At 56.8% G+C, this 27595-nt stretch overlaps 2 protein-coding genes across 8 annotated transcripts in view; one reads left to right on the plus strand and one right to left on the minus strand.

Moving 5' to 3' along the window:
• Znf335 (zinc finger protein 335) lies at positions 1-27069 on the plus strand. 7 transcript variants are annotated; one of them, XR_013343718.1, is made up of 29 exons: positions 1-1918; positions 2563-2813; positions 4337-4577; positions 5380-5457; positions 5710-6015; positions 6102-6239; positions 7594-7740; positions 8556-8808; positions 8905-9082; positions 10008-10120; positions 11172-11190; positions 11329-11445; positions 11523-11599; positions 11674-11834; positions 12297-12529; positions 13427-13520; positions 13648-13742; positions 16146-16405; positions 17307-17418; positions 17504-17878; positions 18849-18991; positions 19071-19225; positions 19364-19467; positions 19558-19635; positions 19813-19896; positions 19982-20047; positions 20127-20208; positions 20290-20493; positions 26791-27069. XR_013343718.1 is itself a non-coding variant. In XM_077799724.1 (29 exons), the coding sequence occupies exons 2-28, from the start codon at positions 2613-2615 to the stop codon at positions 20415-20417; spliced, it is 4038 nt and encodes a 1345-aa protein (XP_077655850.1). In that variant the 5' UTR covers positions 1-1918; positions 2563-2612; the 3' UTR covers positions 20418-20466; positions 26791-27069. The 7 variants fall into 7 exon arrangements, 6 of the variants coding, with proteins under 6 accessions (XP_077655850.1, XP_077655852.1, XP_077655854.1 ...); XM_077799724.1 differs by having other exon boundaries at positions 20290-20466; XM_077799726.1 differs by lacking the exon at positions 26791-27069 and having other exon boundaries at positions 8559-8808; positions 20290-20427.
• Pcif1 (phosphorylated CTD interacting factor 1) overlaps positions 21650-27595 on the minus strand; it is a 7735-nt gene continuing 1789 nt past the window's right edge. Inside the window, 12 exon segments of the mRNA XM_026408323.2 lie at positions 21650-21902; positions 22008-22183; positions 22273-22366; positions 23008-23192; positions 23276-23362; positions 23493-23665; positions 24362-24524; positions 25803-25902; positions 26127-26210; positions 26288-26435; positions 27077-27231; positions 27337-27467. Coding sequence (XP_026264108.2) covers positions 21665-21902; positions 22008-22183; positions 22273-22366; positions 23008-23192; positions 23276-23362; positions 23493-23665; positions 24362-24524; positions 25803-25902; positions 26127-26210; positions 26288-26435; positions 27077-27231; positions 27337-27467 — 1734 coding nt within the window. The 3' untranslated portion in view covers positions 21650-21664.

Consider the following 27595-nt stretch of genomic DNA (forward strand, 5'->3'; position numbering starts at 1 on the left):
TATATATGACAACAGAATGCATTACAATTCATATTACACATATAGAGCACAATTTTTCATATCTCTGGTTTTTCATATACACTGTTTCATTTCTTAGATGACTTTATTGTTCTGTGCTTGTTTCTTCATATGCAAAATGATAATAACCACAACTACTTCATAAGGTGGTTCTGAGGATAAATTATTTTATATAAAGCTCTTGGAAGTGACTGGCAGAGTATCTTAAAAGTCAGGATTACTAGGCATACTTCACAGGGCACCTAAGTTCTACAGGCCTTGAAATCAGACACTCCTGGGTCTACATGCCAGCTCCACACTCTTGACCTTGCAGTCACTTCCCCTCTCAGAGCCTCAGCTTTCTCTTCTCCACATGGAGGATAAGCCCTGCTTTCTTAAGATACCATGCTGTGCCAAAGCCTGTGCCACCCATACGTTGCTCCACACACCTCCTCCTTTTCGGATGCCCTTTTCTCAATGGTCCACTTTAACACCCCTCTGACCTAGAGCCCTTTCCTTCACTGCTTCCAGAATTCTTTCCAACAGCATGCCCTGGTGCGGAGAACGCTCGATTCCCAGTAAAAAAGCCCAAGATTTGGTCACTTGACTTTAGAATGGAATGATTCTAATAAGTTGTTTCCAAGGAACCACAAGGTCTTGGGCCAATGAGTCTTTCCTCTGGGCCTTGGTCTCCTGTCTGTTCCACGGTATCATGACAGACTGCAATCTTGTGACGTGGTGGCAAAGGCCAGTCTCCTGCTCTATTGCCTCTAGCACAGAAGGAAGCCTAGGAAAGGCAAACCTCACCTAGGGAAAAACCGGGGAACCTCCTCATGCTCCCCTCATGCTCCAGTGCACAAAAATAACAGCTCAAAGCACTTTTGCCCCTTTCAATAAGTTTTCTCCACAGAAGGATTTTAAGATTCTTTTCCCAAAAATGTGTATTTTCCAATTGAGGGGAGAAAAAAAAAAAAAACACTTGTGCAACACAAACTTAAGGACAAAACCAGGGTGCCTCACTCCCTCTCCAGTGCGCTTCCATTGCAAAATGCTAATAAGCTTCAAGGGAAGGTGGCACTTGGGGCATCCTGGGGAAGGGGCATACATTTTCTGAAAGGTTGGAGGAAGACCTTTACATACACGTGCGTTATTTATGAGAGGCCCAGGCAGCTGTGGGAGGGTGTCGTGGCCGGCAGTCCCATTAATGGGACAAGCGTATGCAGAGGACGCTCCAGTCCTCTGACTTCGCCATCCGGCTTGCCTGCTAAGTCCCTTCCTTGACACGAAATGGAACCAGTCTTTCCCGTCTAGAAACCTCGGTTTCCCCACCTGTACGACAAGGACCACGTGCTCCCCTCCGCCAGGGCACATCAAACCGAATCGGACGAGATTCCCTCAGGCCCGAGGTCGGCGTTAGGCAATCGGTAAAAAGACAGGCAAGGCGATGGCAGGATTCACTCCTCTCCCGCCAAGTCTGAACTTCCCGCCGCAGCACGCTTTCCAGAGCGGCCCCGAAAGGACGTGATCGACACACCAGGAGCCACGCCCCGGGAGAGCCCAAGCCGCCGCCGCCGCCGCCGCCGCCGCGCCCCACCCTGCGGCCCGGGGTAGGGACCTGCAGTGACGTCACACGACTTCCTCCGTAGCCGTCCGCCGCGAGAGAAAATAGTCCCAGGCGCCCCCTCGGACCCGTCAGCTCTACTAGGCAACAGGTAAAATTCTAGAGTCCCTCCTGACCCAATTATGGTTCTGAGGCCTCAGAGAGACTTTTCGGAACACTGGGAATCTGTTTTTCACTGGGGCTGCGGTGGAAGTAGTTCCGGCACACAGTAGGATGATGGGTTCCTCCGCAGCGGGGAAAAGAGGATGGCGACCTCGTCGATGCCGGAGCCGGAGAGGAAGGCGGCAACGAAAGCCTCAGGTGAGCGTCGGGTAATATCAGGCCGCCACCCTGCACCCTGCTGTGGAGTAAAGCCCCACTGCCGAGATAGCCGGCGGCTAGGTCCCGGGCCGGCGGGGCTGTCCGAACAGGGCCCCGGGGTCCCAGGCCCTTTAGTCGCTCTCGCACTTGCCTGAGCGGAAACCCGGCGCCGCCACAAGATGGCGTCGGGCCTGGGGCTCAGGCAGCGCCGGGGACAGCCCCGAGTCACCAGGCCCCGAGACCGTCTCTGTCAGCCCCCTCCGCAGGGGAGCCAGGGGCGGGGGGAGCGAACCACTGACCCAGGGGGCCTGCGGGTTGTACCACGGACCCCGCACCCGGGGGGACTGTGGGGGGGCCGAAGGGCTGAACCACGGGGCCAGTAAATGGAGCCATTGTGCGGGGCCGGGGAAAGGGCCAAGATTACCGGCCAGTGACCACCCTGCGGGGAACGGCCCTAGCCTAGGAGGAAGGCTTCCCCGTGCTCTTCCGGGAGCTCCCCTCGCAGTACACGTGAAGCCCCGCCCCGTCGGAGACTCAGTCTTCGCATCTGCAAAATGGGCCCAAGAGTGCGGACGGGGCAGTCGCGGGCGTCGAGGCCAGGGAGGTGGCCCACTTGTTCCAGTTCTGGTCACCTCTTCTCGCAGAGTGAAAGCCCTAGACACTGCGCCCCGCTGTCAGGCGGCCCCCTGAACCGATGGAGGAGAACGAGGTGGAGAGCAGTAGCGACGCCGCCCCTCGTCCTGGGCGGCCCGAGGAACCTTCGGAGAGCGGCCTGTGCGTGTGCACTTCAGAAGCCGTGTCTGCCGATAGCAGCGACGCCGCGTCCGTCCCAGGACCCGGGGAGGTCGACGACTCTGGCGTGGGGCAAAGCTCAGACCGCGGTGGCCGCTCTCTGGTATGGACCGGGCTGGACGGCGTGGGTGGAGGCAGGGACCAGGGCAGCCGTACCTGGCAGCCCAGGAGCAGCAGCCAGCAAGGCTTGCTTGGTGCTGATATTGGTCGTTTCTGAGCCAGGCATCATGCCAAACACCTGACGTGGATTTTCTCAGCTCAGCTTCATCTCTTATAAGGCACACGCCACTTTTTCTTTAAAGAAAAAGGAAATCAAGGCACAGGCTGTGGACAGAGTCAGGGCGCAGATCTAGGCTTGGGCTTCTCGCCTTCTCCACTGCACGGCCCAGTGTCCCCACACCTTGAGAGGCCGCGTCCTGGTTCACGTCTTGGCCCTGCCTGCGTTCACTGGGAGACCTGTCTGAGAAGTGAAGCGGGGTCCCTGCTTCCATGCCTGCGGGGTTGCCACCATTCTCTGGGAGCACTTTGCAAGTCATCTCTCCCTGGCCCTGCCACTTTGTATCTCTGAGGTTTTGAGCAAGCTCCCCAACTTCTAACCCTTGACTTCCTCATCTCAAAAGTGGGAATGACAGCCATACTTGCCTTGTAGAGTTTTTGTGAGGATTAAAGGAGTCAGTATATGCAAAGCCGATGAAACCTCTCTCAGCTCGTAGTAAGCACACCTCACTTGTCGTGGTTACCTGCAGGTGGTGTTACCTGCAGGTGGTGTTACCTACAGGTGGTGGTCTGCAGGACATCTCTCGACAGAGCTACAAAGCAGTGGCCCTGTCTCTCATTGGAGTTTCATTAAGTCACCAGAGATGGTCCCGCCATGTGTCCAGCATGCACTAGACCCTAGAGATACAGTTGGGGCCAAGACAGGTGTGGTCCACGCCCTTATGGAGAGTACAGCCGGGCATGGGGGTGATCGTGGTGCAGGAAGCATCCTGCAGGTTTGGGGTTCGAGTGGGGGAGTGCTTCTGTAGGGCTGAGGAATTGCATCCACATTGGGCTTCTCCACTGCACGGCCAGTGTCCCCACCCCTGAGGGGCAGCGTCCTGGTTCACGTCTTGGCCCTGCCTGGATTCACTGGGAGACCTCTCTGGGAAAGCCTCAGAAGTGCAGAAGCACCTGCCATCATGTAGCACAGTGATGGGGACACGGGTGGCCGCAGCACAGAGGACAGGGAGGTCCTCGCTTGACCTCGGGCTCAGGGTTGGCTTTCTAAAAGAGGCACCACTAAGTGGTGCTGCAGGCTGAGTAGAGATTGGCCTCGGGCAGTGTGGAAGGTGTAGGCTGAAGGAAGGGTCCCTGCCATAGCCCATTGGGACGCCTCCAGCTGGCTGTGGCAGGGGTGTGGAGAGACCCCTTCTCTTATTTGGGGGCAGCCCCTGACGAGAGTCAACTGGTCTTTTTTTCAGTAGACTCTGACTAGAGAGCTGCTCCCACGGGGCCTCACTGGGGCTAAGGGTGCGGGTGGCCCCACTTACCGTGTCCTGGGCTGGAGAGCCGAGGACAGCGGGGGGAGCTGCAGGTTCCCTGGTGCCCCTCCCTGGCTCCTGAACTGCCCCATTTCTTGCCATCCAGGAAGAGGTGTCTGAGAGCAGCTCAAGCACCGACCCTCTGCCTCATGGCTACCTCCCTGATTCGTCTTCCGTGTCCCGTGGGCCTGTGGCAGGGGTGCCAGGCGGGCCGCCAGCACTGGTGCACTCCAGCGCGCTCCCCGACCCCAGCATGCTGGTGTCCGACTGCGCAGCCTCCTCCTCAGACCTGGGCTCTGCCATTGACAAGATCATCGAGTCCACCATCGGACCCGACCTCATCCAGAGTGAGTCAGAGGCCACAGAGCTGCCTCGCAGGGACTTCCCCACGAAGTCCAGCGCCAGCTGTGTGGACACAGGCTACTTACCTTTCTGGGACAAGTGTGTGAGAGGGAAAGGATAACCCCTGTTTCATGGTGGCAGATGACACAGGATCAAATGAGTCAGTGCAGTAACGCTCTTCATGTGGTGCCCCCATGGGACAGCATTCGATTGATGACAGAAACAGTTATCGCTTACTTTGTGCTGGGGACACTTCTCAACACTTTACATGCAGGAGCTCATTAATCCTCCCAGTAACCCCAAAGGTGAATACTGTCATTATCCTTACCGTCCAGAAGAGAAACCTGAGGCACAGAGTACGTCACCACTGTCACTAGGCAGGGGCAGAGGATGGTCCTGGGCCATAAGCCAAAACACGTAACCCCAGAGCTCATGCTGTTAAGTACCACGCTATGCTTTCTGTCATTAGTGGCATGACAGAGGCCCTAGCAACTTACAGAGCCCTGGGACAGTCTGGGAAGCCAACTCAGAAAGTGGCACAGGGAACTCTTGACCCTGAAGAAGTTGGAACAGGAGGAGGAGCACTTTCCAGGTCTCAAAAGGCCAGGGACATGGGGTAGCCGCAGAATCCTGGTGACTGGGCCTGCGGCTCACCCACACCAAGCCTCCCACCTGCCCTGCAGAGATGCACCCAAGGGTCAGTGGACCATGGAGCTGGTTTCCAGTTGCAGGAGGTGGGGGACCTGTGAGTGGGCCTGCCCTGTCACCCCCTTCCAGGAGGGTGACCCTCGTCCTCTCTTTGCCCAGGCTGCATCACTGTGACCAGTGCTGAAGATGCTGGGGCTGAGGCCACTCGATATCTGATCCTGCAGGGCCCTGATGATGGTGAGACCAATAGCAGCCCCGGAGCCCTGCAGGGAGCAGGGACGGGAGAGCACAGGTTCTGCCACAGATTGCAGACCTTGTGTGGTCTTGGCAGATTGTCCGCTGCTCTGGCCTCGCGTTTCCCTCTTGGCAAAGTGCCTCTGGTGGGGAATTTGGTTCTAGGATCCCTGGGCCTGCCTGGGAGGGACAGCTGGAGCTCATGGCCAGTCCTGCCTTATGCTAACCTCCCCCAATCCTCTGACCTGTTCCCAGGTGCCCCCATGACATCACCAATGTCGAGTTCCACCCTGGCCCGCAGCCTGGCCGCCATCGAGGCCCTGTCAGATGGCCCCACGTCCACATCCACATGCCTGGAGCCACCGGAGGAGGTGCAGGGTGGGGCCAGCTCCCTGGCACAGCTGCCCCCGGCCTCTGGCACTGAGGAGCTGGACCTCCAGAGCCTGGAGGCCATGATGGAGGTGGTGGTGGTGCAGCAGTTCAAGTGTAGGATGTGCCAGTACCGCAGCGGCACCAAGGCCACGCTGCTGCGGCACATGCGGGAGCGGCACTTCCGCCCAGGTACATCGCAGCAGCCTTCCTGGCGTGGACGGCATGGAGGGTGGAGTCCTGAGAGCCGGACACAGCAGGCTCGTCTACCCTTGCAGCAGCAGCAGCAGCAGCAGCCGGTAAGAAGGGACGTCTCCGGAAATGCAGCCCATCGACCAAGAGCCAGGAGGAGGAGGGGCCCGAGGAGGAGGAGGAGGATGACATTGTAGATGCCGGTGCCATTGATGACCTGGAGGGTAAGCCACCTTGGTTCCCAAGCCTGCCGTCCCCTGCCCATCTCAGACACTCACTGAGATCCTTCTGGCCCCCGTGGGAGCAGATATACCAAAGGGGACTTCCACTGTAAGAGCGAAGGCCAGCTGTGGGACCAGGACTCTGCACTTGTGCAGGCTGCACACTTAAAAGAGAGCCCGGGGCCTTATTCCCATTTATTCAACAGAAATGTAAGCAAAAATGCTGCCCGAGGCTGGCAGCTTTGGGGCTTTTTTTGTAGTCATGCTAAAAGTAAAAAAGAAAAAGGTAAAATTGATCATATTTCTTGTTTACCTGACATCTGAAATACTATTTCAACACATAATCGTTTATTTATTTTTTTTTTTTAAAGAGAGAGTGAGAGAGGAGAGAGAGAGAGAGAATTTTTAATATTTATTTTTTAGTTCTCGGCGGACACAACATCCTTGTTGGTATGTGGTGCTGGGGATCGAACCCGGGCCGCACGCATGCCAGGCGAGCGCACTACCGCTTGAGCCACATCCCCAGCCCCCATAATCGTTTATTTTATTTTTAAAAAGTTAAGTCATTTTACTTCAGTTATTTGTGCTAATTTTTGAGATCATATCTCAGTTTGTCATGGAACTTTTTTTTTTTTTTTTCTTTTTAGGTACTGGGGACTGAACTCAGGGGCCCTTGGCCACTGAGCCACACCCCCAGCCCTGTTTTGTATTTTTTATTTAGAGACAGGGTCTCACTGAGTTTTTCTAACATCTCACTTTTTATATATATATATATATTTTTTTTTTTTTAGTTTTAGGTGGACGTATGTCTTTGTTTTTTGTCTGTATGTGGCGCTGAGGATCAAACCCAGGGCTCTGCGCACGCCAGGCCAGCGCGCCACCACTTGAGCCACATCCCCAGCCCCTAACGTCTCACTTTTGCTGAGGCCAACTTTGAACTGGAGATCCTCCTGCCTCAGCCACTGGGATGACAGGCCTGTGCCACTGTGCTGGGTTGGAGGAGGCACTTTTTAAGTGCTCAGTGGCCGTCTTGGCTGGTGGCCGCTGGGTAGTGGTGCAGTTTGTGGACTCCTGTTCGCTGCAGCGGTTTTCTGGTGACTGTCTTGAGGGCGCTGTTTTCTGCTTCACATAAAGATACTGCTCGAGCTCAGCAGGTGCCAGGAAGGACGCAGAGAAGACAGTGGCCTGGAGGGAGGAGCTGTCAGTCTATGGGGCCCAGGAGGGCTTCCTGGGGGGTCTTACTGGTAGGCTTTGGGGAGGAGCAGGCAGAGATGGGGAGGTGACCTCTTCCCAGGGGAGCCAGCTAGGGGTCAGAGCTGGAAGGGCAGGCCCAGCCACTGTCCTCCTGTCCCCACAGAGGACAGCGACTACAATCCAGCTGAGGATGAGCCCCGAGGCCGGCAGCTTCGGCTCCAGCGTCCCACACCCAGTTCCCCAAGACCACGACGGAGACCTGGCCGGCCCCGGAAGCTGCCTCGTCTGGAGACCTCAGACCTGTCTGCTGGTGAGGGTTGTCAGTGGGTCAAGGGTGGCCTTCCTCCCTGCGCGCTCCCATGGAGCACTGAGTCTGCCCGCAGGGCAGCAGCCTTGCCCGGGCTGGCCCACAGGCCTGTGGGGGACGGGAGCGCTCTCCAGGCCCCAGCCAGGGAAACTCTAGCACAGCTTGTGAAGGTGACATCCAGTGGCAAGTTGTCACAGCAGAAGAGGCGTGTGGGTCTCTGTAACTGAACAGTCACCAAGTGTAAATATTACTGAACGGAGAGCACAAACTTGAGGCCTGAGGCAGTGCGGGGAGAACCTGGCGCGTGCCCGCCACCTCCCACCTCTCATTTGTGAGGTTTGGTTCTTAAAGTGGCCGACTGGGCATTGGTTGAAGAGGTGACACACTCAGATGGCTTCCCTACAGAGGGTGTGAGCGGCACAGTGCCTCCTCCTCCCTGCCTCCCACTGGCCCCTGGCCACAGCCTCCCTGGGAAGGCCAGCAGTAGAGCACTGCTGTCACTTCCCAAGCCCACAGTAGACCACTCGACAGATAGGACAAATGAGGCTTGGAGGGGGCGTGACGTTCCCTGAGAATGCACAGCAGTCAGTGGGAGCTGACATGAGCCCAGCATCCTGCCTGGGAGGTCCCCAGATCCCTTGCTGTCACCCCAGACTGTCCCATTTAAGCCTGCCTCTCTGACCTTGGGTGGTCTGCAGGTGACCCAGTGTGTGCACTGGTGGTCCGTGACTGGGTGTGGGGTTATCTGGCTGGCCTCTGGCCCGCCTGTCCACATCAGTCCTGTGCGTCTGGCTGATCTGCGGCCTGCACGTCTGTAGCAGATGGGGGAAATCCTCTAGTGAGCTCGCAGAGCACCAAGAGCCCTCTGGGGCCACCAGATCCTGAGGCTCCCAGCTCCTCAGGCCCCGGACACCTGGAGGCCCTGGGCAAGGCCGGCAAGGTCACCATGGAGCCTGGTGTGAGCCAGTCCGACACAGAGATTGCAGCCCCATCCTGCCAGGAGGAGCCCGATGCCCCACCGCGCCGCCGTGGTCGACCTTCCCGGCGATTTCTGGGCAAGAAATACCGAAAGTACGCGGAGCGGAGCTTGGGGGGAGAGGCGGGTGAGGGTCTCCTTGGGGTCCCCTGGAGCCCCCAGCCAGACCTCTCCCCACACCCTCTTGGCAGGTATTATTACAAGTCACCCAAACCGCTTCTGCGGCCCTATCTATGCCGCATTTGTGGCTCACGCTTCCTGTCCCATGAGGACCTGCGTTTCCACGTCAACTCCCACGAGGCTGGTGACCCCCAGCTCTTCAAGTGCCTGCAGTGCAGCTACCGCTCCCGCCGCTGGTCCTCACTCAAGGTGCCACAGCGGGGGGAAGGGGAGACGCAGAAGCAGACAGAGGCCACTGGTGGTGCTGGGGCGGGTGGCCTGAGCATGCTGCACCTGTCCCTTCCTTTCAGGACACCTCTGGCCTCAGCATGTGCAAAGCAGTAGTCCTAGCCTCACTGGGACATTGGGAGGGGCCTGCAGAGGGCTGCTGAGGTGGTGTGGAGGTGGCCTGGTGGCACCCTATTTTCACGGGTACCATTCCCATTGTGGATGTCATAGCTTTGCTTGTTGCCACCCCACTCTGGCGGGAGTGGCCTCTTCGGTCAGTGTTGGAGCTTTGCAGCAGAGGGCAGCGATGTGTCTCGAGAAAGGGGCTCCTTTTCCCCTAACCCAGGGTGCCAGGTGGGCCTGCAGCAGCCCCGAGCCCATCTTCATTTGGCTAATCTTGTCCTCCCGTGGCCCACGAGGTGCAGGGTTTTAGGACCCCATTTTACTGTCCCAGCAAGCTGCTACTTGGCCTGGCCAGTGTGCTATGGCAGGTCGCAGCTGTGGGGTACGTCAGGCACTGGGGTCCGAGTCACAGGCTTTCTTTATGTACTGCTTCCTGCAGACAGGGACCCTGACCTGGAAGTTGTTTTGTGGGCGCCACAGGGGTGTTCCACAGCACAGTGGGGAGGGCGGAGCTGAGGAGCCGGGCCGCCTAGCCACACTCCAGGCTCTGCATCTCAGGGCCTTTCACCTGGAGCCTGTTTCCTGTTTTATCAGATGGCAAGTTGGCACAGGCTTGGCGCAGAGTGGGTGCTCTTGCTGGGGAGAGTGCCCAGCCTTCACAGGCCTTGGCCCTTGTAATGCGCCTGCTGCCTGCACACCCTTGGTCTGTGAGCCCTGTGGAACCCCACGGCTGTGGGTGCAAGCAGGGGAAGCTGGGCCCAGCCGGTCTCTGCCTCTCCTGCAGGAGCACATGTTCAACCACGTGGGCAGCAAGCCCTACAAATGTGACGAGTGTAGCTACACCAGTGTCTACCGCAAGGACGTCATTCGGCATGCGGCTGTTCACAGCCGAGACAGGTCGGTGCGTGTGGGGTGGTGGGGAGGGGCTGCTGGGTGGGGGAGGTGGCGGTTCACCATGGTTCCCAGTTACCACACTCCTGCTCCGGGCCCACCCGGTTCACAATGAATTAGAGACAGGACCAGGAAGCCAGGGTGATTATTCCCGTCACGTCCGCTAGGATAGGGCAGGAGTGAGGCCTTGGGGCCCCCATCTGCTTTCTTTTCTCATCTGGAAAATGGGGACAGTTGAGGGGATTGAAGGGAATTTTGTGCTTGGGGGTTCTGTAAGTGATGAGCGATCCTGTGCGCTCCGCATCACACTTCTATCAGTGCTGAGAACAGACCTAGGACCAGAAGCAGCAGGTGTGCCTGGAGACTGGTGGTTGCTTGCCGAAATTAGTCAGGTCTGCAGCTTCCGCAAGGGATGGCCTCCCTGGGAGCAGTGTGTGAGCAGGTTGGGGGAGACCACTGGGGCCCTGGCTCAGAGTGGGTCTGTGGAGAGAGAAGTCGGCTTTCCAGGATGCCTGTGGGTTTCCTTAAAAACCAGGTGTGGGATTGCACACCTGTGATCTCTGCTACTTGAGAGGCTGAGGCAGGAGGGATCACAAGTTCAAGGCCAGCCTGGGCAGTTTAGACCCTATCTCAAAATAAAAGGGCTGGGGTGTAGCTGAGTGGAGGCAAGCCCCTGGGTTCAGTGGGATGTGGGGGGATAGAAGGAAAGAGGAAAGGAAGGAAGGAAAGGGAAGGGGATGCGGGGGGAATGGAAGGCAATTTGGGGGCCAGGTAAGATTGGGACCGCCAGGCGGGTGCCTGTCATCCCACAGCTCTTTCCTGTGGGACTTTCTCAGTACTTTGTGATTGGGAAGGGAGATGGTTTTCCAAGGTGGCCAAGTGCAGGACGTGTCACACCGTGTCTCTCAGCATTGTCCCTAGTGAACCCCCATCCCGGAAACCTGAGGAAGGATCTTAGGGGGGAAGAGAAGAACTAGGACTAAGATGGAGTCGGGGGATATGAGGGGCATGCGGGCTGAGGAGGCTGAGCCTTAACTCCTGGGTCTTCCTTTCCTAGGAAGAAGAGGCCAGACCCGGTGAGTGGGGGCCCTGACCCGGGAGGATCCAGCCTGGGGGCCGGGGCTGGGACCAGCAGTGGACAGGAGGTGAAGTCTGACCCTCCTCTCTTCTCTTCCTCTGTCCTCTTCATCTGGCCTCCTCTCATGTCTTCCCAGACCCCAAAACTGAGCTCTTTCCCCTGCCCTGTGTGCGGCCGCGTGTACCCCATGCAGAAGAGACTGACACAGCACATGAAGACGCATAGCACTGAGAAGCCCCACATGTGTGACAAGGTGAGTGGGCCAAGCCCTGGGTGGGGACGAGGGCCTTCCCCAGGCCTTCCCCCTCTGACTCCATCCACCCCCTGCAGTGTGGAAAGTCCTTTAAGAAGCGCTACACCTTCAAAATGCACCTGCTCACACACATCCAGGCTGTCGCCAACCGCAGGTACGTCCCGCGGAGGCCCCCGGTGATGGGAGCACCCTTCCCCTTGCTGAGCTTCCCCCCTCTTTCCGCCCCAGGTTTAAGTGTGAGTTCTGTGAGTTCGTCTGTGAGGACAAGAAGGCCCTGCTGAACCATCAGCTCTCCCATGTCAGCGACAAGCCCTTCAGATGCAGCTTTTGTCCCTACCGTACCTTCCGGGAGGACTTCCTGCTGTCCCACGTGGCTGTCAAGCACACAGGTCAGGCTGGCACAACCCGCCCCCCACCCTCGGTTCCCCATGACCCAGGTCGGAGGCTCCTCTCCGTGGCAGCTCAGCCTGGGAGCACCTAGTCCTCAGGAGTGAACGGCCTTCCCTGCGCGGCCAGGTCGCACCCGGGCTCTGCAGTGCAGCAGGCAGGCCCGGCGTGGAGAGGCAGTGTTCTGTCCCCTTGGCGCCCAGCCGCTGGTCAGCACGCTGGGGAGCAGAGAAGGAGCTAGAGTTCCCTTAGCCAGGTTCGCTTTTCCCTGGGGGTGTGTGGCCATGTGACCTTGGAAACTGTCACTCTCAGGAAGACTGAGTGCAGCTGGTGGCCTGATCCATTGCAGTCCTGGCCACCACTGTAGAAGCATAGGATGATTTGCTGGGAGTGGCAGCGGAGAGGTCCCGGGTTGGGGACGTCTCCTGGGGGCAGTGAGGGAGCGCTCCCTGCTGTGCCCGCAGGAGCCAAGCCCTTTGCCTGTGAGTACTGCCACTTCAGCACGCGCCACAAGAAGAACCTGCGCCTGCACGTGCGCTGCCGCCACGCGAGCAGCTTCGAGGAGTGGGGGCGGCGCCACCCCGAGGAGCCCCCCTCCCGCCGCCGCCCCTTCTTCTCCCTGCAGCAGATTGAGGAACTGAAGCAGCAGCACAGCGCGGCCCCTGGGCCACCCCCCGGCTCCCCGGGGCCTCCTGAGGTGAGCAGGTGGCAGTGGAGGGCTTTGGGGCGAGGGCCAGGTGTGATGCCACCTCTCCTGACCTCAGTGTCTTCCTTTGCACATTGGGGCTCAGCGGAACAATCCCTGCCCTTTACACTGTGATAAAGGCCAGCTGAGTCAGGTGTGCCACCTCAGGCGTAGAGCAGGCATGGCTTCCAGTATCCGTGGAGAGAAGGGAAATGCAGGCAGAATTCCAAAGGTCAGGAGTCCAGAACCCGTGTGGCAGCTCCAGAGGACCGGGCTGTCAGCACTGTCACTCAGCCTTTCTAGACACACAACTCCATTTTGCGGTTGCCCATGGTCCAGTATGGTTGTAGAAACACCAGCCTTCTCAGCCACATCCCAGAGAGGAAGCAAGAGGGAGGGATGGGGGGGTAAAAAGGATACCTGCCATCTGCCTTTCTATCTTTCCCTCGAACTTTACCAGAAGTCCCTGTTTTGGCTGCGTGGCCGCACTTTACCTAGCTGTAAGGGAGGCTGAGAGATGGAGTCTTCAAGTTGATTTTGTTCCTCCTGCGGTGAAACTCAGAGTGCTGTTAGCAAGAAAGAAGGGAAGGATGGATTCTGGGTTGGTGGCTCTCCTTCTCTGCCATGTGAGCGCCTGCAGTTGCCCCAGAAAACATGGGGCACGTGGTGTGCTGGTAGAACACAGGCGCCAGAGGTGGACGGTCCTGGTTCCAGTCCTAGCCCTTCTTAGCCGGTCAGTCTCTGAGCTCGGTCCGTCCGTCTGAGCACTGAACTGGTCAGCATCCTGGAAGAGTGGCTGGGAGGTGAACAAGCCAAGGGAGGTGGAATGCTGACACCTCCGGGGCGCTCGTGAGTGGCGCTTGAATCTGGGCCACCCCCCTCAGGCTCGGTCCTGTCCTCACTCCACAGATCCCCTCGGAGGCAGCACCTTTCCAGGCTCCTGAGACTCCCCCGCTTCTCTGTTCTGACACTCTGGGCAGTGCCACCATCATCTACCAGCAAGGTGAGCTCTGGGGGGCTGGGAGCTCCAGGTGGGTAGCGCAGGGTTAGGGTAGTAGTGCTGGTGGGGGACGCGTGGAGTGGGTGCCGGGTGCCAGCCCTCTCTTAAGCTCAGGTCTCACCTCACCCAGGAGCTGAGGAGTCCACGGCAATGGCCACCCAGACGGCTCTGGATTTGCTGCTGAACATGAGTGCCCAGCGGGAGCTGGGGGGCACAGCCCTGCAGGTGAGCTGCCTGGGCCTCCACCCGGCACCCAGCTGCATGCTGGGTCCTAAAATGGAGAGCAGCAACCCAGGCCTGCCCTGCCCACGGAAGCTCCCAGTTAGTGGGGGCACAGGCCCACTGAAATCTGGTGGGCAGACTCGGGGACCTGGCTCACAGCCGGGGGGCTCTAGGAGACCAAGGAGGGCAGGGGATCTCTCTCCACTCTCCAATTCCTAGTGACCTCTGCCACTCTGAGCAGAGGTGATGTTGCCTGTGGCTTCTGGGCCCTATTCTCATTTGGTTTTTGTCCTCACTCTGAGGCTACCCTGCTCCTGTGGATGCTCCCTCAGGGTCTGAACAAGCTTCCCCTCTCAACAAGTCCCAAGCCACCTCCTGAGACTGACTCTCGAGACTGCCCAGCTTGGGCCTCTCTTGCACTCCAGTGACTGTGGCGTGTTTGCACCCCACCCTCAGTTCATCGTCCTCATCCTCACCCCTTCCTTCCTCCACCCACTGCCAGGGATCACCCACACTCCTCTCTGCCCCCACACATCCAGGCCACCTCCAAGGCAGAGGGCGTCTGCTAGTGCCTCCTTTGTCCCAGACCCTGGGAAAGATGGAGCATGTGCGTCACAGATGATGAGCTCTAAAAACTTGGAGCAGTACCATACTGCTGAGCCAGGCAGAGAAGAGAGGGGGTCTGCGAAGAAGGGCTGGCGTGGCCTGGAAATGGTCATGGAACAGAGTCCATGTGTTCGGGGCCATGTAGGAGTTTACGCTCTTACATAGTTGATGGGTTTTGCCCTTGATATGATCCCTAGAAAGACCTACCCCAACCTTCACACTAAGAGCATAGAAACATGCATCTGTATATTTTTTTAGGGTTTTATTTTTCACACTTGAATCTTTATTCCACCTAGAATTTGGTTCTGGGGTATACAGAAAGGTAGCAGGGGTCTAACTTAATTTTTTCCAAAAGTTGTCTGACAAGGCATGTTAAAAAACCGTAGTATCCCTATGGTTTGAAAGGGACCCGTTATCATGGGCTGGATTCCACATGTGTGGGTGAGTGTCGGGACTTTCGGTTGTCCTGTTGATTGCTGCTCAGGCGCCTGTCACATGTGTTTTGTTTTCTAATTATAAAAGCATACACTTGGCTCAGGAGGCTGAGACAGGAGGATCGCGAGTTCAAAACCAGCCTTGGCAAAAAGCAGGGTGCTAAACAACTCACTGAGACCCTGTCTCTAAAGAAAATACAAAAAATAGGGCAGGGGATGTGGCTCAGTGGTCACATGGCCCTGACTTCAATCCCTGGTGTCCCCCTCCACACACAAAAAAAGTATACATACACTTGGGGAAAAAAACACGACTAGGAACTGTCCAGTCTACAAGGTGAAGTCCTTAACACCCTCCCTCCTTCGGATACCAGTTAACAGAGTAAGAACTTCTTTAGGATCTTGCCCATCTACACACACAACCCTAGACGTTCATTTCTTTAAAAAATGGGATCGCACCAGTTATGCTCCTCAGCAGCACCCAGCGCCTACGAATCTCATTTTCCACGTCTCCACGCCATGCTCTTCATTCATCACGTAGATGTTCTGGCAGTTAGTCAGTTCTTTATTGGTTGGGTTTTTTCTGTTTTTTTCACTAATTCAAGCAGTGTAATCTGATGGAAGCACATTTCATGGTCTTAGTTTAAAACAGGATTATAATTGAAGTTGGACCTGTTCATATGTTTGTCAAAGACCATTTTGCTCCTTTCCTGAATCACCTGCTTGTATCCTCTGTCTCTTTTTCTATTATCTTTGATATTACTTTACAAGAACTCTTTTTTTATTCTTCTTTTAGTACTGGGGATTGAACCTAGGGGTGCTCTACCACTGAGCTACACCCCCAGCCTTTTTTGTTTATCATTTTGAGACAGAGTCTTGCTGAGTTGCTTAGGGCCTTGCTCAGTTGCTGAGACTGACTGGCTTTGAATTTGTAATCCTCCTACCTCAGCCTTCCAAGCCACTGGGATTACAGGCATGTGCCACCACACCCACTACTATTGACATTTTGAGCCAGATAATTCTCTGTTGTGGGTACTGTCTTGGGAAGTGTGAGATGTTTAGCAGCTGGCTTCTACCAACTATATTCCAGTGACATCTTACTTTAGTTGTGACAAACAAATGTCTTTGGACATTGTCAAATGTCCCCTAGAGAGTACTGTTACTGTCCCATTATTATTAGCTCTTTCCAGGTGCTAAATGGGATTTGGAAAACCAGGGTGTGTTTTAGAAAACTTGGGCTGTGCACACGAGTGGTGGCAGCACCGGATCTGGCCAGAGTGTGGATGAGCCTCGAGGCGCTGAGATGGAGGAGGGTCTTATCAGCTCCTCTGCCAGGCTCTGCCCATCATGCCCAGTCATGCCATTGCAGGTGGCCGTGGTGAAGTCAGAGGACGTGGAAGCAGGGTTAGCGTCTTCTGGTGGGCAGCCCTCCCCCGAAGACACCACTCCACAGGTGGTGACCCTCCACGTGGCAGAGCCTGGGGGCAGTGTGGCTGCTGAGAGCCAGCTAGGCACTCCTGATCTACAGCAGATCACCTTGGCACCTGGTCCATTTGGTGGAGCTGGCTACAGTGTCATCACAGCACCCACCATGGAGGAGGGGACATCGGCTCCTGGCACACCTTACAGGTGAGATGTGTCTTCTGCAAGGCCCATACCACCTTTTGAAGGTGTCTGTGGCAGTCAGGTCTGGGCCATCCCACTCACCCTAGGTGGTAGGAAGTCACAGGCTGCTGGAAGATTCTGTCCTTGGGTCAGGAGCTTCCATTCTTTGGCCACTTAGCTGTTCAAGGAACTTGATATCCGGATCTCATCTAGTTCATTCCTGTTGAGATCCATGTCTCCCTCCTTTACAAACAACGAAGTAGGCCAGGGAGGTCAAGTAAGTGGACTAAGTCAGACACGTGGGAGTAAGGCTGTGAAGCCTGGTCTCTCTGGTTTCTAATCCCAGTGCCCTTTGTGTTCGATGGTCAAGGTGCTGCCCACATTTGAGGTCAGCACTTGGCTTCCCTGCAGTGAGTGAGTGTGAGCAGAGATGTGAACGTGCTTGGGGAACTCCAGCCACTGCGGGAGCCTGTGACAGTGTCCGCAGCCCTGGGCAGGCTGGTTCTGCATCTTCACTGTGCTCTTGGCTGCAGGTCCCAGTTGGCCCTGCCTCCACAGGGACCAGGCTCATGGTGGCAGATCCACCCATTTGTTCCTGCCCAGCCCTCTCCTATCCCACTGGCCAGACTTGGGTCAGACTCCTAGGGCTCTTTGCCTGGCTGCCTCCTGCCCATCAAAGGGACAGAGCCGACCATTTTTTGAGCAGTACAGTTTATTGAGCACTTGGTAACCATTTATAGAAGAGACAGCAGAGGCTCAGCTGGCACAGGGCAGAGCCCCAGGGTTCATCCGGTGATGTCCAGGTCATCTGTAATGGCAGTTATCTGAGGAAGGGGTTGATGCTGGCTGCCTGGGAGAGGGGCTTCCTGTGGTCCTCATCCTCACCCAGAACTCCATCTCACCATCCCCTTCTCTGGGCCCTCAGTGAAGAGCCCCCAGGGGAGGCAGCCCAGGCTGTGGTTGTAAGTGACACCCTCAAAGAAGCTGGCACCCACTACATCATGGCTGCTGATGGGACCCAGTTGCACCACATTGAGGTGAGTCTTGCAGTAGCTGGCTCCAATCTCCAGCCCCTCCCAGCCCTTCCCCGGCACCTCATATTGTGCTGTGATCTCTCCATAGTTGACTGCAGATGGCTCCATCTCCTTCCCCAGCTCAGATGCCCTGGCCTCTGGAGCCAAGTGGCCCCTTCTGCAGTGTGGGGGGCTGCCCAGAGATGGTTCTGAGCCACCGTCTCCAGCCAAGACCCTCCGGGTAGGGGACTCCCAGCCTTCTGCCTCCCCACCTCCTGCAGCCAGCAAAACCCTGGGCCTGGCAGTGCCCCCCTCCCCACCATCTGCAGCCACTGCAGCATCAAAAAAGTTTTCCTGCAAGATTTGTGCTGAGGCCTTCCCTGGCCGAGCTGAGATGGAGAGTCACAAACGGGCCCATGCTGGGCCTGGCACCTTCAAGTGCCCTGACTGCCCTTTCAGTGCCCGCCAGTGGCCCGAGGTCCGGGTAAGTGCTACCCCCACCATACCTCTGCTGTCATTCATTTGGCCATGAGTTTGTGTAGCTGTCCTTTAGTTAAAGGCGACCCCTCAGCAAGGTCCCGGCTCTTAGGAAGCTCAGTCTGGTCAGAGGCCAGCTAGACTAAGTAAGGCCAGACAGCATTCCCAGTGTGAAGCCAGCGTGAGGCCAGGGAGTGCCGCACAGTGCGAGTCAGTGGGGAGGACTGGGGAGTCCTGCTGAGGGGGACGCCACACCAGTGATGGTGGAGCTGGGTCTGCGTGGCACAGGTGTAGAGGGTGACAGGGTGGGTGGGGAGCTTGAGCTGTGTTGGAGGCTGGCAGCGGGGTGCTGTGCAGGCACACGGGGCAGCTCCCAGGTGCATCTCTTGTTGAACTCTTCTCCAGTACTAGAGTGTGAACCCAGGGCACCTTACTACTGAGCTATTTCCCAGCCCTTTTTAGTTTTTGAGACAGTATCTCAGTCACATAGGGCCTAGGTTGCTGAGACTGGTCTCCATCCTCCTGCCTTGGCCTCCCAACTTGCTGGTGTGACAGGTGTGGACCAGGTCCAGCCACACCAACATTAGCCTGAGGATCCCCAGTTTCCAGATCTCGTCATGCACTGCATCCTGAGCTCACTGAGGGGCTAGGACCTCGAACCCCCCCCCTCAAATGGGAAGGCTGAGGCCCAGCTAAGCAGGACTAAGCCCTACAATGTCACAGATTCCCTCACGCTGCGCCTGTCAGTCACATCTGTATAGAGCTGGGACAGGATTTTCCAAGCGACCTAACGGTGGTGCCTCTGGCCCCTCACTCCAGGGCCGCAGCCGCCCCGTCTTGGTTTGGTGTGTTCTTTCCACCCAGCTCCTCCCAGCCTGCAGGGTCTGGGTTTCCCTCAGTCCAGTTGCTTCCGAGGACCCAGGGGCTTGTTGCCACCTCTCCTGACCCTGGTGGTGCCCTGACTGTCCCTTCCACAGGCCCACATGGCACAGCACTCGAGCTTGCGGCCCCACCAGTGCAGCCAGTGCAGCTTCGCCTCAAAGAACAAGAAGGACCTGCGGCGGCACATGCTGACCCACACCAATGAGAAGCCTTTCTCGTGCCATCTCTGCGGGCAGCGGTGAGGCCAGGTGCGGCTGGACAGGGGCTGTTGGGCCCGTCTGGCGGATCCACCCTGAGCCTCCTTCCTTCCTATGCAGTTTCAACCGTAACGGGCACCTCAAGTTCCACATCCAGCGGCTGCACAGTCCTGACGGGAGGAAGTCTGGCACCCCGACAGTCCGCACCCCAGCACGGACCCCCACCCAGACCATCATCCTGAATAGTGACGACGAGACGCTGGCCACACTGCATAGTGAGTGGCTCCTGGGGCCACAGGGTGGGCACCAGGGGGGTCCAGAGACTTGAGCCACTGTCCCAGAATGTATCTCTGGACTGGGATAGTCTCGAGACCCCCCAGAACCCTTTGATGAGCACCTTCCTCTCTACCCAGCTGCCCTCCAGTCCAGTCACGGGGTCCTGGGCCCAGAGAGGCTACAGCAGGCCCTGGGCCAGGAACACATTATTGTGGCCCAGGAACAGACAGTGACCAATCAGGTAAGAGCCAGGGCCAAGGACCATGCTGGCAGGTCATGGACAGGATGGGGGCAGACAGAGCTGAAGCTAGAGCTGGCTTGGTCTTGGCAGGAGGAAGCCACCTACATCCAAGAGATCACCACAGCAGATGGTCAGACGGTACAGCACCTGGTGACCTCGGACAACCAGGTGAGCTCCTACTCACCCCTTGACTTGACCTCTTGATGTGCCTCCTCACCATGCTCACCCCACCTTGGGAGAGAGCAGTAATTTCCATGCCACTGCTCCCATGGTCCCTGTGTGCAGCTGCCACGGGTGTCCGTGGTTCTAGGCCCTATTACCTGCTTCCTCCCCGCTCCTCTGTAGGTACAGTATATCATCTCTCAGGATGGTGTCCAGCACCTGCTGCCCCAGGAATATGTCGTGGTCCCTGATGGCCACCACATCCAGGTAAGGCCAGGATGGCGTGAGGTAGGTTTGGGAGGAAGGCTGTACAACCTCCTTCAGGGGGTCACGGTCGGCTTCCTCTCTCCAGGTACAGGAGGGCCAGATCACACACATCCAGTATGAACAAGGAGCCCCGTTCCTCCAGGAGTCCCAGGTGGGGCACTGCAGGACTGGACAAGCCGGGCCTGGAGAACCTCTCCAGGACCACATCTCATCAGTTTCTCCCCCTCCAGATCCAGTATGTGCCTGTATCCCCAGGCCAGCAGCTGGTCACACAGGCTCAGCTTGAGGCTGCAGCCCACTCTGCCGTCACAGGTACAGGGCTGGAGTATGGGGGCTGGGGCCACGTGCAGCTCTGGGGCCTTGGGCTCACCATGCTTTCCCCTCCCCTGGCAGCGGTGGCTGATGCTGCCATGGCCCAAGCCCAGGGCCTGTTTGGCACAGAGGAGGCAGTGCCCGAACACGTGCAACAGCTGCAGCACCAGGGCATCGAGTACGACGTCATCACCCTGGCCGATGACTGAGCCCAAGGGCCCAACGCAGATCATGGATAACGGGGCCAGCTCTCCTGGGGTGGGGGCATACACCTCCCTGTCCCACGTAGGTCTCCAGACACTGGGCAGCCAGCATCCTGTCACCCCCAGAAAGCCAGACCTGTGTTTAGGGGGTTGGGAGGCAGCCGTGGACCCCAGCCAGGACATGCTGGGTGCCCAGCCTGCAGGCAGGCTTTGGGAAAGAAATTTTATTTTTGTTTGGATGGACCCACTGGTCCCTCAGTCTCAATAAAGGGACCAGAGTCCAGCCCTGGCCATCTTATTTTGTCCACTTGCTGCTAACAGTCTGAACCAGACAAGGACGAGGAAGCAGAAGGCAGGCGCCAGGAAAAGCCCACCACAGGTGGGAGAGTGAGGTGGAGGCTACCTGGCCCTGAAGCACAGCTGGCCCTGCCTCTGTAAGTACGGTGGTCCCACCACAGGGCAGACCCTCGCTGCAGATGCCTCATCTCAGGAGAGGCCCAGCTGGAGGGAGCCTTGCCGAGCACCTCCAGCCTGCTTTCTGCCCTGGGGTCTCTGCTCAGAGGTCCTTAGAGAGTAGGCACCACACCCTGAGGTCTGAGGCAGCTCTCAGGCTGACTAGCTTCTAATCTTTGACTATAATAAAACATGTAGCTGCCCACTCACAGGGTGGCACCAGGGCCAGCAAGTGGCTTTTGGCCTGGGTACAAGGCATAGCTGTTGGTCATCTCCCAAGAAGTGTCTGGGCAGGCCCAACTATGGAGTTTGGAGCTAAACAGTGCAGGCTCTAGGCTCTGGGTTCTTCCAACCTGTTATGCAAGGGACCAGTTGTATCCCTTGATGGGGTGTGAAGGCCCAGGGGTCATGAGAAGGTGAGCCTGGGTGTGAAAGGGAATTGGTCCCAGAAGTAGCTCCAGGTTCTCAGCCTTCTCTGTCCTCAAGACCCTCACAAGTGCGGGGGGGGGGGGTTTGTCTGTATTTCCTTTTACAAATGAAACAAGGCGCCAACGGGGGCAGCGTGAGGGAGGCTTTGGGCCTATTCCTATTTACAAGGGACTTGGAGTGAGTCTGAGGCAGGCAGTGGGGATGGGCAGGGAGGGGGAGCCCTGGCAGAGCCACAAGATTCCTATGTCATTGGCAGCCCAAGTCCTGCTGCTACCCCAGGGGCGGGCCCTGGAATCTGCTCAGCCTCCAGAGGCCCAGGTCCCAGCAGTCCATACCAGCACCCCTGGGGCTCCTCCTCCCTGCAGGGTGTGTTAAGTGGGGTGAGGCTCGCGGCTAGGGCCTTGCTCGCGGCCTGAGTCCCGGTCCTTGGCCTCTGAGGAGGAGGAGGAGGAGGAGGAAGAACTGGAGCCATGGTTGCGGCCTGACTGCCGATAGGCTGCGTTTAGCTCCTGCAGCCGCTCAGGCGTCGGCCCCCACTTGGCAAAGCCAGGGTCGTTCTGCAGGAACAGCACAGCCGTGTTGTGCAGGGCCTTGTAGTGCATCTCCTCCCTGTGGACAAGGCGGGCAGCTGCTCAGGGTGGGGCTTGCCTAGGCCAGATGAGCCTGGCCTGGCCAGCCATCCCTCCTGGCCCTGCTTTCCCCCGGGGCACCCACTTCTTGCAGATGTGCTGGGAGCCACTGCGGTACTCATGCTCAAAGGCGGGCAGGACCAGCTGGTGGCGTTTGAAGTGGCTCTGCTCCATGCGGGTGAGCGCTGGTGTGGGGGGTTCCCGCCACTCAGGGATAAACACAATGAAGGACAGGGGCTCTGGTGAGCTCTCCAGCAGTTTCTGTGGGAGGAAGAACAGGGTGGACATCAGAGGCTGCCCTCCAGGTGGCTGGCAATTTTGCCTCTCCCCCAGCAGGGTGATACACCCACCTCGAAGTGAGAGACCATGGCATCCATGAGCTCCTCGCAGAATGGAGGGTTGGCCTCAAAAGAACCGCTCAGCGGGGCAAAGTCCAAGCAAGGCCTAGGGCCAGAGGTGAACATTCAGTCCCATCGGACCTACCTGTCACCCCCATACCCCATAGGCAGGCCAGAGGCTAACACTTGCCCTTCGTGTATCTTGGGGCAAGGCATGACCCTATACACTGAATGGGTGAGAGGACAGAGGCTCAGGAATTTGTGGTGCCATGTGCTCCACACTAGAGAAGCAGCTGTGCTGAGTTGCAGTTGCCACAGCACAGGGCATACCCAAGGCTCCCTGGCTACTGAGCTGTGGCCTCTTGCTCTTGTGGCCACTTCTTCCCCTTGAACACAGCTGTGTGCTTCCATCAGTGCTCATCCCACCCCATGAGTTTACCTGTGAGGGCTCTGAGGTGGACACTGCTCAGAGCTGCCCTCCATGTAGCTAAATCACCCAGAAGCCCCCAGACCAGATCAGGGCATTCACATGCCTGCCCACAGAGCCCGAAAAGCTGAAGCTGTCAGAGTTAAGCCTCCTGTCCAGGGTCTCACAGCTGGTAAGTGATGAAGGCAAGGACTGCCTCCAAGACTGCCTGACTCCAAAGCCCTAAGACGTTAGGAAGCAGCGGGCAAGGCAGGCCCCATGCTCTGGCGGCCTGCTTCCTAGGCATGGGCAGAAGGGGCCCAACCACCCCTGGCTCTCACCCGCGGGAGCCAAAGTAGCCATCTGTGTCAGGAAAGGCGGAACAGTACTGGCGGAAGTAGCAGTTGAGGGGTGAGGCAAAGCACTCGAAGCTGACGCCGAACAGTCGGTGAAGAGCCTCAAAGACGTGTACGGGCAGTGATCCCTGCAGGCCAGTCCCCTCGTAGAGGCCCACACCAAACATCATCTGTAGAGTGGCCTCAGTGAGTGTTGGGCTCAGCCTCCCACCCCCCCAAGAGGAGCCTTCCCGCTGGGACCCCAAGCCTGTACCTGGTACCGTCGGAGAAGACACCAGACCCTGGGCAGGAACCTCTCGAAGGCGGAGTCGTCAATGCAGCTATAGCGGTAAAGGAGCCACTGCAAGACCAAGGCGTTGACTTCAGCAGTGGCCCACACCCTGGTCACTAGCCGCCTCCTGAGGACTTGGTTAAGATCCCAGGCCCCAACTCATGCCATCAGCTAGGGCCCTTCTCCCCTCGGCTCTTACCAGCTTGCTGAAGTAGTTGCGGCTGACCTTGACCATCTCTCCCTTATACCGGATGCAGACCACATTGTTCTCCATGTGCATCTCCACACTGGGCATGGGGGGTGCGGACACAGCCAGCCTCACTGGGTAGCAGTACACCAGGCGGGGCTCCACCTCGGAGGCCTCCGCCTCCTCTGTGGGCAGGGAGAGCAGTGAGGGGCTGTCCTTCCCCCATGGCCTCTGCATCTACTATGTGGCCAAGTGCTTTACACCGAGGGAGAGAAGTTTCAGTCCATGGATCAATTAATTGTGGCTCAGTTTCAGTAACAGGGAACAAAAAAGCATTTTTAAAAGCTACCAGTTGGCAGAGGAATAAACCGATGGCCTGTGTCCGTGTGCTGTGGATATAGCTACTGATGCAGACCCCACTCAGCATGCCTTGGGGCCTAGTGTGCAAGTAGGCTTGGGCCAAAGGTCTTGCTGCTGGGCACGGGTTTGAGAATCACTCTGCCTTCAACATAATAGTTATACTACCTTATTTGGGGACCCCTGGGGTCCAGGTGGTTTATTTGGGCTGCATGTGAGTACTCAAGATCCTATGGTCAGGTAATATGCCTCAGTCTGGGGAAAGTGAGGCCTGCAGAGAGTGGATAGAAATCCAGTCCACCTCACTGCTTACTGGCCTTTCTCATCGTATCTCCGCATTTCCCCAAGGAGTGCTGAGAGCTCCTAGCCAAAGGGCACAGTAGGCCCTCCCCAAACACTGCGGGGAGACATGGACTCCCCTAAGCCTGTCCTTGGCCTTGAGGCTCAGCCTTATTTGTTCCTTCAGTCAGGGTGTGGGACAGAGTTGGTGGCATCACAGAGGCTCCCCACTACTTTGCCCCTACCTGAGATGTTATTTTCCTTGAGGATGGCAAGATGCTTCTCTCGGATCCGCTTGACATACTCCAGGGAGATGTGATAGATCTTACTGCAGATGCCTTCCACGGAGTCCTTGGCTGCTGCTGAGACATGGGGACCACACTGCCTCCGCAGGTGCTCCAGGCGGTCCTGGAGAAAACTCCTGATCAAGACACTTGTGGGGACCAAAGGGCCTCAGTGGGGCTGGCAAGTAACTGCAGGGCTCTTGAATTCCAGCAGTCCTTGCTTTGAAACTGGCTTCACTACTTACTAGCTGTGTCCCTTAGACAAATCCCTCAGGTTCTTTGAATATTACTCCTCAATGGTCAAAGGAACACAAAATACCTAACAGGGCAGTTTGAACATTAAATGTAACCAGGCCCTTGGGATACAACAAGTGTCCAACAAATGCCAGCAGTTTCTGTTGGGTTCCCATGATGACTGCAAGGGGAACAGACCAGCCAGGCAGTGGTCCCAGCTCACAGCATCTGTGCTCCATCTATCAGGGCACAGTGATTACAAAACAAGGAGCTTGGTTGGTGTGGATTTAGAAGTTGAGCTTTGAGCTACTTGCAAGGATGACTGCAGGCATTTGTAATTTTGCTGAATCACGCCTGTGAAACTGCAGAGTGAAAATGAGTCACTCCAGCTAGTGAGTACACCTACCTTTGTCACTCTCTACGTGTCAAGTACACAGTTACTATCGTGAAGTGCGAAACCTTGTCTCTTGTGAAAAATGGTCCTGAAAAGAAAGCCCATTGCTAGTGCTGGTGGAGAGGCTTAAGAAGTGAAAGGTTTTGGCCAGAAAACAGAATGGTTCTGGACACATTAAGAGCAGGGAGTTGAATCTGATGGTAGCTTTTAACTGTAATATAAACACACACAAGGAAAAGCAGTTTGTCAATCTGTTTCCAAAAATCCACTTGGGAGATGTTGAACATTCATTAAGTTGGAAAGGCAGCCATATGTGTGTGGCCAAGGCTAAGGTTCTGTTAAGAATGTTAAGGGAGCTGGGCTTGGTGGCGCATGCCTGTAATCCCAGCAGCTCGGGAGCCTGAGGCAGAGGACTGCAAATTCAGATCCAGCCTCAGCAATTGAGCGAGGCCCTAAGCAATTAGTGAGACCCTGTCTCAAAATAAAAAATAAAAAGGGCAGGGGACGTGGCTCAGTGGTTAAGGCCCCTGGGTTCACTCCCCAGTACCAAAAAAAAAAAAAAAGAAGGGAAGGGATGTCCTTTGGGGAGAAAGCCAGGAGCCTAGACAGATGCCTCCACAGTCGTGAGTCTGGGGACTGGTTATGTCAAGGTCTGCGGTACTGCACGGGACAGGCTGCCACGGGAGCCCTGCCAGCCTGGGTAGGCAGAGTGAGTTTCCTGGAGGGAAGTGGCCAGAGAGCCTTCCCAGTGGCCTCTCCCTGGGGTCCACTCACCATGTAGTCCTCCTTGGAGGCTGAGTGGTCTTTCCGAAGCCAGCTAAAAGTATCTTCCACGTTCCACTTGACCACCTTCCTGCTGTCGGGGGATGCGCTCCTGCCAGTCAAGGACGAGAGAAGGCAGGCTCAGCTGGGTGTAGGGCCCAACCATTCGGGTGTCTGCGCCACCTTCCCCTCCCAATTCCACGTCACTGGTGTCCAGGGCATCAGCCCCCAGGCTCACATCCCAGCCCTTGTCTGCCTGTGTGAGCACAGGCCACCTGGCCTGAGACCTCCACTCTGCCCACAGACCCATCCTGTGTGGTGCAGTGACGGCCTCACCTGGACTCAATGAGCCGCCTGGCAGCCTCTGCGTATTTAAAGAGCAGGCGCTTGGCTTCCTCCCGGAACTTGATTCGGGATAACCTGGGTTAGAGGGGGGCAGAATTAGAGCCCTTCTACATGACTGGACAGCACTGAGCGGTGCAGCTGCAGAGATGTACCTGATGGGAATGTCATTCATGATTTCACGAAACATGGAAGGTGACACAACTGGTTCACAGTTGCTCGGCAACAGGGGGTCAGATCCTTTGTCCACCACCTTGCGCTCCAGCATCCAGCGGTTGAAAGACTCCCGTGGAGGCTCAATACCTGAGGGACAGAGAGCTGCTGAGGCTCTGGATTTAGTCAACAGGTTCCACTTTGGGGTGGGCACACAAGAGGCACCACACTGGTCAGTAAACAAGACCTGGGCCCTGTTACTTCAGAAGTTTATTTTCTAGATTTCATTTTCCAAAATATATTCTGAGAATCGCTAGTCTATGGTCATGTCAGTAAGTGTCACATAGGGTTAAAGGGAAGAGAAGGACCTACATTTCAGCAATGTCAAGCAGGTTTATTTATGTAAAAGTTAAAAACTGCAGTTCACTAATAGGACACTTGGTCATTTCACTCACTGGTTTTGACACTTGTAAGATACATGTATTCTTTTTATGTTCTTTTTCAGGTATGTGGAGAGTTGACAGTGCCTGGCAAATAGTAAGCTCCAGCCACCCTGTAGGTAAGCACTGCTTCTACTCCCTCCTTACAAGTAAGGGAACCACATGTGGAGTGTTGAGAGCTGAGCTTAGAATCAGAAGTAGTGGGTAATGGAACCAGGAGCCCAACAGGTCTGTCCACTCCACAGTGCATGCTCTGACCAAGCTCCCTGCACCATCCCTAAGACCAGATGGCAAAGCCCTGGCTCTTGCTAAGAGTGGCTGGAAACCAGGGGGCTGGGGCCCAAGGATTACCCTCTCGCTGCTGGCACAGCTCCCGATAGTGCTGCCGCAGCTTCAGGATGAGCTGGGAGCGGAACTGCTCCACTTCAGGGTGCGGTGGCAGCACCTCAGAAGGCCCTCGGTGCTTGATGACAGCGTTGGTCTGGATATCCAGGTCCCAGTACACCCTTGGGGCACACACAGAAGCAATGAAGATGCTCTGCCTGCTGCCACCATATCCCCCAAGCTGACCATTAGCAATGGGCACCCCCAAGCCAATTACAGGGACTCACTCAGTGGGTCGAAGGAGAGCTGCTTGCTGTTTATCTTCAGGGGATGCACCCCAAATCTTCAGCGTTGGAGTTCCTGGGACACTGGGGGAGCTGGGCACTGACTGGCCTGTGGGTGTCACAGGAATTTCAATCTAGAGCAAAAGAGAGACAAAGGGACTGGATCAGAAGACTTAGCAACCAGCTCCAACACTGCGTATCTGGTGAGCTGTGTCCTGGGCCCCCCTCCTGACCAGCCTGCCTAAGCCCAACTCTTGCAGGG

This window comes from Urocitellus parryii, chromosome 6 (assembly GCF_045843805.1).
Source record: "Urocitellus parryii isolate mUroPar1 chromosome 6, mUroPar1.hap1, whole genome shotgun sequence".
NCBI classification, from domain to species: Eukaryota; Metazoa; Chordata; class Mammalia; order Rodentia; family Sciuridae; genus Urocitellus; species Urocitellus parryii.